The sequence below is a fragment of the Ptychodera flava genome, chromosome 15 (assembly GCF_041260155.1).
Source record: "Ptychodera flava strain L36383 chromosome 15, AS_Pfla_20210202, whole genome shotgun sequence".
NCBI classification, from domain to species: Eukaryota; Metazoa; Hemichordata; class Enteropneusta; family Ptychoderidae; genus Ptychodera; species Ptychodera flava.
In genome coordinates this window covers 8,874,017-8,885,000 of record NC_091942.1, presented here as the reverse complement: position 1 = coordinate 8,885,000, position 10,984 = coordinate 8,874,017, and the positions used below count along the sequence as shown (strand labels likewise).

Genomic DNA, 10,984 nt, shown 5'->3' with positions numbered 1-10,984 from the left:
CGCACAATTAGCCTATTCAAAGGAATGTTTCGCTTCACTAAATGTATTGTCATTTCATATTAAACTTTATGTCAGGATAATTGTGCACTTCTGCGTTTGGTTATGTACAAATTAAATTGATTTCTGAAATCAAACCACGCGGGCTGAAAATCAGAAGGTTCTTGTAAAGTAAATCACATGCTTTTACTTTGAGACCCTGGATCGTTAAAGCATGCACATGGCAGACGAAACCATTTCTGTGTGTTTGACCTCATACCCCTCCCATAATAAAAGCTTGGAAGCGGGAAATCCAATGACGAAATATGTATTGGACGGCCAAAAAGCGATAAAATTGCTGAAGAAGTCGATGGAAATTGAACATGCTGACAGGGTTTTGTAGGGAAAAATCACAAAAATCTTAACTGTGATTAATTATCAGGTACATGTATATACAAGGTTTTCTCGGCGTATATCGTCCATTCGAATTTGCCCACAATAATAGAAATAGCGCTAAACAGCTCTCCCTATAGGCAGTGAGTTCTGATTGTCATGCGTGAGTTCTACGACAGTAATTTTATGGCTTTACTGAGAAAGAGTTTAGTTTGAAAATTCAATCTAATTATTTGCATTGCCAAAACTATAAAATAACACCAATAATATACCCCTCCTTGCCCATAATGGGCTCAAGCAAACTTAACATTCCATAATGTATTCTGCTTCGCCTAGCAGACATCATGTCGTGCAAAGTTCGCCTTCGTCCATTATGGGCCGGCACGGGGTATGCAATTTTGCTCACATATTACTGCCGAAATTTTGATTAAGATACAATACAGCTTTTCATGAAATGCAATACCAAATATGTCCGCAGACGTTAACGGCGATGCCCCCAATTCAGTCAACACCTTCATTGAACAAACGGTTAACAATGGTTTATACGTTGATAATCGATGTTTTGCCCACACAAGTTTCGACAATGAAATGTTATGTTAGAGGCATCACATTCCGATGGAAATGACATATTGTTTTAGATGTCGGAATAAGCTTCACAAGAATTCCATAAATACTCATGTGTCAGTTCATATCACATGATTTTAGTATGGAAATTTAAATCTATGGAACTTTCAGCCAATCAAGTTGATAAGATTGTTTATTCTAAAAGAGTTTTCTTACATTTTAACACATAAACATTTACTTCCTGTCAAGTATTTTGCATTTTGGATTAAGCCCTGAATTTTGGTTATATTACAGTAAAACCGACTTTTGGTGATTAAAGTTAGAATTTGCCTTTCTACATTGATGCTGGTTGCAGTTACTTTACACCATCACTCTGCGGCGTCTATGTGTATCGAAGTCACAGGATCCTCTAATATCGCCCGAAAACACAATGTAAAGCTATCCATGGAGTTTTAAGAAGTACAACTATTGCTAGATTTTTTTAACGAATTTGCCATTTGATTGCCTCTTTCCTTTGTCCTGGCAAAGAGTAAAGTGTCTGAGGGCCCTCAGGCCGATGTACTTACTGACTTCAGTCTGGCAGTTCAATCCGTTCCATCCCTCCCTGCACACACAGACGTACTGGTCGACGGAGTTGATGCATGTACCTCCATTCTGACATGGCGCGCTGATGCATTCATTGATGGCTGTAAATTGAAGTACAAGAGACAGCTTACATCAAAATGTCAATATACCTTTATATAGATAAGAAATCATGTTTGTTTTGAATACAAGGAAATAGTAACCAAGCAAGGAGGACGTCTCTTGCCTTACGCAACCTCGCAACTTTATAAAACCACATTTCTCTTGAAGTGGTGTTCATTCCTCCGGAGGCAACGATGTTCCGTTTACCAAGAAAAGCAAAATATAAAATAAAAAATAAAAACAAACAAAACAAACACAAAAAAGAAACAAACAAAAACAAACAAATAAAAACAAACAAACTTTTAAAAACACACAAAAACAAATAAAACATCGAATGAGATATAACCTTACCATCTGGTCGGTCGGACTCATAAAGCATTAACGAGAACCCAGCCTCAGTCTTGTCATGATCACTAGTAAACCGGATCCAGCATTCGTTACCGTTCGTGATAATAGAGGGCGGTTGGTCCTTTCCAGACCAGTGGATCATACGCGATCCCAGGTCCTGGGAATCGTCTCCGAGTCCAATGTCCAGCCAGTCGTACTTCCACTCGGTGTAGAAATCCTGGAAGGCGACCCGGATGTATTTCCCGGGGTCGGTGCGTACGATCCAGCGGCAGTACTCGTCGTCGCCGTAGTTGGCGGGATAGTTGGGGGAGTGGAGTTCGATGGTGCCCTCCTTTGAGATATCGATTTCAGCAACACAGCCAATTTCTGATTGACAAGAAAATAATCGCGGTTGAAGCGGAATCGAATCATCTGTACAGAGTTCTTTTGTAACATTTATCGTCGGCTGTTCCAAAACGAAAGTATACTTTGTGGTACAGGAACCACAACATTGTGTTTGTCATTCCCACACGAACAAAAATGTTCTGAACAGCAAATGGTGACAAGGTTATTTGTTTAAAAAACGAACCTCGTTCTCACTCATTGTCGAATTTCGCGTTTACGTTATCACTATGATTAAATAAGCGGTTTACAGAACTAAAAACAGTAAGTTAAAATGTGTTAGATCAGTAATTGTCTTTCAACTGCACTATGTTTAACGACACAGTGGCGGGAATTTTTTTCTGATTCCAAGTTCGGCAACACAGATTTTCTCTTTCACCTACCTAGTTGACAGTTATGTCCTTGATAGCCTGACGGGCACTGACATCTGTAGGATCCGGGCATATCAATGCAAGTACCGCCGTTAACACATGGGCTGCTCGCGCACTCATTCACCTCTGGAAAAACAATCATGAACACAAGAGAATGATTTTGCGATCCGATCACTCGAAACCCGACACGAAAATAGGAAAAATGATATCATCGGCATTGTAAGACGACTCTCCTGGATAAATAGAGATATAATGGTTGAAAATAAAGTAATAGTATTTGAAATATTACACAAGAAATGTTGTTCTCATGAGGGTAAAATGTTTGGATTACTTGCCTATCTGACAGAAAATACCGCTGAAACCAAGCAGACACGTGCACGAGAACATGTTAGGACCATTTACGCATGTGCCGCCGTTTACACAAGGGTTACTCATGCACTCATTGATATCTGTAGGGTACGAGAAGACAAGACGAGGTTATGATTGATTGAGAGGTGCTTGACTGGATGTCTGAGATCCAGCAATGGAAACACGATCAGAAAACCAAAGTATGAAACGTCCGGCAATATCGGATGGGCATTTTGTGTTTTGCATCTAAACTCAAAGCTTGGTAATGTACAGATGACTAAATTGTTTAAAAATATTAACTATTCTCAACGGAGTGTTACTACCGTAGACTAGAATATGCACTACATTCTGTATTAAGATTATACCAGTTTTTCGTTTCAGAAGCTCTGTAAATAAGCAGATTTCACGTTGTCCGTGTATGGACATCAATAAAATGTGACTTTACTGTGTACATACCAATTTCACAGCGTACACCAGTCCAGCCGGGTCTGCAATAGCATGTAAACCCATTGATGCCGTCCATGCATGTACCGCCGTTGATACACGGTCGACGGTCACATTCATCGATGCCTGTAAACAACAGTGAAAGGAAAAGATATTCATGATTTAAAACAGATAACCATTCTAATCTTTGTTTTTACAATTTATTCCAAATTTCCTGCAAATGGCCCAACTTTCACAATGAAAACACTAAATTTACTATACAAGCTTAATACTTTTATAGACACTCGGTCTATGATACCACGAAATATGAACGAAAAACGACACTAGACATAACTTTCTATTGTGTTTGATCCGAAAGGTTGACAAGAAGAGGAAGACGGTTAATGTAGAGGGCGTTCGTCCACTTACCAAGCTCACAGCGTAGTCCCGTGTAACCTGCTTGGCAGAGACAGGTGTAGTAGGTCTGACCAATTTCGTAGTTACACAATCCGCCGTTCATGCAGGGACTGCTCTGGCACAAGTTCAAAGCTGATGACATAAAATAACAGAACGGTGAGAGGAAAATCATGCACAACAAAATATTAGGGAAATATAAAGGCAACAAAATGACAGAATGTCCAATTTGTGAGATTTGTACGTACCCGTTTCACAGTTAGTGCCAGTCCAGCCTGGTTGGCACGCACAGATGTATTTAGAATGGTAGTTTGTGCACACACCACTGTTGTGGCAAGGGTTCGGTTGACATAGATTGGCACCTAGAAATCGAGGACAGTGACACTATATCAGTCGAGTGACCACATTAGCAAATCTGTACCTGTAGAATTGGCACTCAGGTATTCTTTCAAGGCGTTGTTGTGGTAAGGTAATATATCTTGAAAAAAAAGACGATCGTGCATTTTACAATCCAAGTGCAGACAACATTCTTGTATTAACATTACAGAATCCGAGTCACTCTCAATCCTACAAAGTAAACCTGTGAATATAGAAGATGAAACACAAGAGCATGGACACATTCGATATAGAAACACACACTTACCAATTTCACAGTTAACGCCGCTGAATCCTGTCAGACACGAGCAGGAGTACCTGCCAACCAAGTCGTTACAGAATCCACCGTTCCTGCAAGGGTTGCTGGCGCACTCGTTGATGTTCGTTTCGCAATTACCGCCGGTGTAACCGGGCACGCATTGGCAGGTGTAGTGAGTGTTGCCGCTCCCCTGGACACACACACCGCCGTTCAAACATGGATTACTGACGCAGGGGTTCAGTGCTGAGGGTAAAGTATCATGGTAGAACAATCTTTTAAAAAGGGTAATCAATGAAGGTCTGTTTTCTTTCAAGTTTGATATTTGTGCAGAAAGCCTATGTAGATCATTCCCTGTTTGCAAGTAAGCATATTACGTTAAGTTGTTGAACATAAGACAGTTGTATGAGAACTATAAAAAAGAATGCCATAGAGATATCACAAAGATTATACTCTGTTGTGCTGGACAGACAGGTAAAATATAATTCGTAAAAAAGGCTCAATGCATTGACGGTTAGGCACTATATGCTACTCTTTCTGAGATGTGAACATTACCATATATATTACAAACCACTGCATTCCGTTGATTCCACAGGCAAAGTTAATTTCATGAAATGGGAAAAGTCACATGAAATTTCATCACATGGTTTGGCGATCGTAAAAATGTCAACATGGCAATTCTTACCTAGCTCACAGCTTACTCCAGAGAAACCAAGAGGGCAGCTGCATCGATAGTAACTCCCGTAGTTGTTACACGTCCCGCCATTGAAACACGGATTTGGGGTACACAAGTCTAGAGCTGTGTGGACAAATAAATGTGATGTTTCGTGTTTATCTTTTTGAGATACAGACAAACCTTCTGCAAGTACTTTGGATGTTTTTCTGGCTGATAATATTCCTTGTTTGAAAACAGCGAAATGCTCAGAAATAGTAAACGACTTGCTTCATTTCGCAGCACCTCCTAAAAAGTCATCTCCTCCCTTGTGAAAGTTCACGCATGCTCATATGAAAGCTTTCTGATTCGTAATTCGAATTATCCAATACATGTGCGCGAGAAGTGAATTATTTAGATCACTCACCTATTTCACAGTAGGTACCTGTGTAACCAGTTCGGCAGGTACATTCAAAGGTCGTCTGATGGTTGGTACACATTGCTCCATTCTGGCATGGGTGAGATAAACAGTGGTCCTTGGCTGTAAAAGACATAATATGGTAGACGATAAAGAACGAATGATCATTGTTTTACATCACAAGTGAACGACTTTCACAGTTTGACCCAAAAGTTATCATTCACCTTTGAGGTAGAATAAGCATCGGTGACAAGTATGGATATTCGGCTTCCTAAACGTTTTCCAATACTCTTTTGACCGACCACTTGTGGATGCTCAGTTTTAAACTCATGGAGTAAAATTTTAATCAGCTTATTTTTGTGACAATCGAACATTAATTTCCTTCCGCATACGTATACAATTAACACAGGATTGCAGCCACTTTGCATTCCAAGTGTTGGCGCTTTTTTTCTCGAGTACAAAATTTTGGGCGGCGACTCCTGATTTCGAAAGGGACTAGTTCAAAGTTCACTTACGGAAAGTTTGAGTAAGAATGAACTTGGGTCTTTAAATTTTAAGAAGCGTACTAACTTAAACGTTATCGTTATATTCGACACGCCTTCAGATAAACACTTCGATCTAATGTACGTTGTAATTAATTTCATGAACACTTACGCATCTCACAACTAGAACCGGTCCAACCAGCTGTACATTCACAGGTGTACCTAGTGTAGAAGTTCGAACATGTCCCGCCATTTTGACACGGCCTGCTACTACAAGCATCCAAAGCTGCAATGAAAAGTAACTCATACTTAGTTAAGTAAGTCATGCTCAAAATTCTTGCAAAAATGTCGGAATAGTGATATCAGCTGCCGCTGCATCTTATCAATATGGTAACTGTCAGAAAAAGATGAAAGTTTCATTGCCTTAATGACGTTGACGTATTTAAAAACAAGTTTAAAATACCGTCTTCTTTGCTTATACCCCAGTCTATGGGCAAACGTAAATTTGAAATCATACTATATACTGTAACTAGAATTGAAGCAGATAGACACAAAGTATTTGATAATAGGCACATACCGGTTTCACAGTACGCGCCCGTCCACTGTATTGGACAGAGACATTGGTAGGTTGTTCCACTGGTGACACAGGTAGCTCCGTTGCGGCACAAACTGTTAGCACACGCGTCGTAGACTGTGAAAATAAATGTTCAAAAATGCATCAGCCATAATTTAGCTTCCCCATTCTGGTCAAGAGCTCTTCGAAATGAAAATCAAACGAAACAATACTTGTACTTTTCTTAGGTTAATCAGCATTCTTATCGCTTCATACTTGTACTTGATTCAACTGTAAAATGAGTAATTCAATCACTTACCATCGCTACACGTTGGTCCCATCCAGCCTTGTTGGCATGTACAAGTGTAGTGAGTACCAAAGTTGTTACAGGTGGCGCCGTTTCGACAAGGAGCAGCAATACATGCGTCTACAGCTTTGAGCAAAGAGATAGAACACAAAACGTGTAACTAGCGATAAATAAAGTAATTAAAATCGATATCGATAACACTTTCTTTGTCTTTGTCAGAGAAATATATTTCCATCAACAACTGAACAGATCTTGTTAAAGGTACCATGAATTGGCAACTCGAGCTTAATCAGAATCCAAATCCCTTTCAACTGTACCTCTTTCGCAGTTGACTCCAGTCCATCCGTTCGCACATGTGCAAGAATATGAATCCTGTTGGCTCTGGCACGCTCCACCATTCAAGCAAGGATTTGGTGAACAGAAATTGACAGCGATTGTACAGTCTTGTCCCGTCCATCCACGGAGACAGCTGCAGGCATAGCTAGTTCGGAAGTTACTGCAGATACCCCCGTTTCTACAAGGGTTGGGGTCGCATTTGTTGATGGCTGTTAAAGTGAATAAATAGATCGATTACTATTCAAGTAGACTTGCGGTGCGGTGTCTTTCTTGTTTAAAATTGTGAGGTAGTTTCTTTGTAATCCGCCAGGGTATTTCCTCACGATTTATTGTATTGTATTTTTTCCCATTTACTGTGTATGTCTGTCCGTTTGTCTGTCCGTCTTTCTCTCTGTCTCTCTGCCTGTCCGTCTGTCATTTTTCTTAAATTTGAGTAAAATATTTTTGCACTTGTATTCATTGAGTCCAGCTTGGTAAGTTTGTAATTCCAAGAGCATAAAAAGCATAGTATCATATTGTTATCGTCGACAAGCACTTTTCATGTGACAAAATTGTAAAATATACATTTTTAACGGCACTCTACCTGTTTGACATCTGTCCCCGGTCCAGCCGTCTTGACAAGCACAGCTGTAAGAGGTCTGGAGGTTGGTACAGATACCGGCGTTCAGACACGGTTGAGAAGTGCATTGGTCCGCGGCAACTTCACAGTTTTGTCCGCTCCAGCCAGCGGTACACTGGCATCGGTAGAAGGTGCGGTAATTTGTGCACACGCCGTCGTGAAAGCAAGGATTGCGAATGCACAGGTCGATTGCTGTCAACGAAAGGTGCATGAAGGTATTAGGCATTTCACAGGTGCAAGGCACAACCCGTCTGGCATTGAATGTAGAAACATAAGTCGATGGACATACAAGTAAACGCCCTTGCAGTTTGCGAAAGCGTAAAGGTGGAATTGCCAAATTTTGCGTAAACTTATGGACGAAAATGTAGAACGCCTTTTGAATCTTCCAAACTTTTTTTATATCAAGAAATGCTTACTTTTTATCTTTAGTGTAGAATCCACACGAGTAAACATGAAAACAAATAAACAAATACACAAACAACAAAGACAAAACCGTTCCTTACCAACGTCACAGAGATTTCCGGTCCAACCAGCTAGGCATTGACATTCAAAGCTGGTGTAGTGGTTGACACATTGCGATCCGTGCAGACAAGGGTTACTAGCACAGGCGTTTTTCTCTATTAAAGATAGAGAAAAAAAGGATAATTTGATTAGAAAGTAACCTGATAGGTTTTAACAGTGGACGCTGCAGATTGTTACGTCTTATTGGTGCAAACGTCTTTTACTCCTCATTTCACGGTAGTTAAATATGCTTAACATATCAAAGCGAGGGTCTACTTGTTATGTGTACAATATAGTCATGTGGACTATATTGTACATGGGAATAACTTAAGAAATAAAAATAATCACATTCTGGCAACGCTGACATATCAACTTGACTAATAAATAAAATATAGGTTTAACAGTGTTATAAATAAGGAATTCAATCTTTGCAATACATTAGTATTCCATACAAATCTATCAACACATTCGTACCTAGTTCACATGCCAAACCAGTGTATCTCTCTGAGCAGGCGCACTCGTAGTGAGTTCCAAAGTTGCTACAAGTTCCACCGTTTCTACACGGGTTGGTAGCGCATCTGTCGATCACTGCAAAGAAGAGAAGAATGTTTATTTCTTTGACTAGTCTTGGATGTTTTCTGTTTTTGTCTCTCAGTATCTAGGTCCCTGTCTGTCTGCCTGTCTGTCTGTCTGTCCGTCCCGGAAATTCCAAAATAATAATTAGTTGCGCGCATTTAAAACCATAGCTTTATTGACTGAAATGAAATCCATTTTCTCGAGTGTCACGGGTTAATATTTCTGACAGAATTTCTATACTTACATATTCCACAGTCTTTTCCCATGTAACCTTGCACACATTGACAGGTGTAATCGGTGAAGAGATTGGTGCAGCTTCCGCCATTCAGGCATGGCCTTGTCACACAGGCATCCAATGCTACCATAAAGCAAAACCGAAGCAGTCATTAAAACGTTGTTAAAATATTACTTGAAACTTTTCATTGACGCAACTATTGACTATGCTTTAGCTGTGTATGTTCAATTACTTCATATCACGTTTACTATTGAGATTTTGCCTTGACTTTGACGTTATGAGAACACTAATATGCTAATTCTCGTGGTTTCCCTGTGTTTTGAAATCAGAATCACAACAATCGCACAGATCTGACAGGCAATTTAGTTTCGATCACCGTGAACATATACGTACGACATATCCCAACTTACTAGTGTCACAGTGTGTTCCGGTCCACTCTCTTGGGCATGCGCAAGAATAGGAAAGACCATTGAGGTTGATGCAGACGCCGTTATTCAGGCAAGGATCAGGCTGGCAAAGATTGATAACTGGTGAAAGAGAAATATTATGATACCGTAAGTGTTGCCTTAGTAATGAGAATAGGACAATAGGCTAGAAGCGATATCTGTTGTTGCTGAGTACAACGCGAATCCATTTAAGGCAGAAAGCTCCTCGGGGACAGAACTTCAGGCTTTCGAATTTATCAATTCTCTTCTGACCTACCACTTCTCTTGTGACCCCTGATTTTTATTGTTTTTTTTTTGGTAAGAGAGTGGTCGAAAGTTTCATTGAGGAAAGTTTGAGCAAAAGTTTAAGTCTTTCACTTTCGGGGCGCACACTACCTTAATATCACTCTTCGAAATATACGATTGAACATTTCTCACCTTGTTCGCAGTTGGTTCCAGTGTAACCAGGAGCACACGTACAGGTGTATGAGGTACGGAAGTTCTGACAGGTAGCTCCGTTTCTGCATGGTCCGCGAAGACACAAATTGATCTCTGCAGAAAGAAGGACGGGATTTCAAAGTAATGAATGTCAAAATGATGAGAATAAAGCGGTGACATACTGGCAAATACTGGTATAAGGAGTTAAAGTCTTTCCCACCATTCTTTGGTAAAAGCGTTTCTCATTCACTTTTTTGACTCCTCACACATTTAAGATATATTAATGATAGCAGAGAAAATCTTGTGTGGCAAATCAGGTTTGCCCCTGTTTTATACACAGATAAGTCAAGTGCAACCAAAGATAAAATTTTCTTACCCGTTTCACAGTTGGTTCCTGCGTAACCTTGAAGACACGTACAGGTGTAATAGTCATAAAAGTTAGTACAGATACCACCGTTGATGCAGGGATTACCAACACAGGCATCGATTGCTGTTTTTGAAAAAAGGGAAAAAGCTTACATTTTAAATATAAAGTATATTTAAAATATTAATGTTTTTGATGAATTACATGCGTGCATTTACAAAATTTCAGATAGCACACAAATTACAAAATTGCTCTGGCCATACTAAACAGTGACATTAAAAAAAAATTCACTTTCAACACGAAAAAATAAGAACACTTGTATCTTGAAACTCGTATAAATATCATTTAACGTGAACGTTTTCTAATGCGCCTAAAAACTAACGTGCGCCACTGAGATACTTACGGTTTGAACAGGTGGGGCCACCCCAGCCGATTGTACATCCGCACGAATACGAAGTGAAATGGTTAGTGCATGTGCCACCATTGTCGCATGGGCCGCTCCTGCAAGGGTTCATTTCTAGTGAAGACAAAAAAGTGACAACATT

The 10,984-nt window shown here is 39.9% G+C and overlaps 1 protein-coding gene across 1 annotated transcript in view; it reads right to left on the bottom strand.

The window, feature by feature from the left end:
- Window positions 1–10,984, bottom strand: part of LOC139152238 (protein eyes shut homolog) — a 37,270-nt gene that overhangs the window by 7,199 nt on the left and 19,087 nt on the right. The window contains exons 24-45 of the mRNA XM_070725380.1: window positions 10,843–10,956; window positions 10,452–10,565; window positions 10,076–10,189; window positions 9,623–9,739; window positions 9,222–9,335; window positions 8,876–8,989; window positions 8,404–8,517; window positions 7,865–8,092; window positions 7,263–7,490; window positions 6,958–7,071; window positions 6,663–6,776; window positions 6,258–6,371; window positions 5,613–5,726; window positions 5,219–5,332; window positions 4,546–4,779; window positions 4,151–4,264; window positions 3,918–4,037; window positions 3,522–3,635; window positions 3,053–3,166; window positions 2,730–2,843; window positions 1,969–2,331; window positions 1,500–1,619 (exon numbers count right to left, since the gene is read on the bottom strand). Coding sequence (XP_070581481.1) covers window positions 1,500–1,619; window positions 1,969–2,331; window positions 2,730–2,843; window positions 3,053–3,166; window positions 3,522–3,635; window positions 3,918–4,037; window positions 4,151–4,264; window positions 4,546–4,779; window positions 5,219–5,332; window positions 5,613–5,726; window positions 6,258–6,371; window positions 6,663–6,776; window positions 6,958–7,071; window positions 7,263–7,490; window positions 7,865–8,092; window positions 8,404–8,517; window positions 8,876–8,989; window positions 9,222–9,335; window positions 9,623–9,739; window positions 10,076–10,189; window positions 10,452–10,565; window positions 10,843–10,956 — 3,120 coding nt within the window. The remainder of the gene's footprint in view (window positions 1–1,499; window positions 1,620–1,968; window positions 2,332–2,729; window positions 2,844–3,052; window positions 3,167–3,521; window positions 3,636–3,917; window positions 4,038–4,150; window positions 4,265–4,545; window positions 4,780–5,218; window positions 5,333–5,612; window positions 5,727–6,257; window positions 6,372–6,662; window positions 6,777–6,957; window positions 7,072–7,262; window positions 7,491–7,864; window positions 8,093–8,403; window positions 8,518–8,875; window positions 8,990–9,221; window positions 9,336–9,622; window positions 9,740–10,075; window positions 10,190–10,451; window positions 10,566–10,842; window positions 10,957–10,984) is intronic.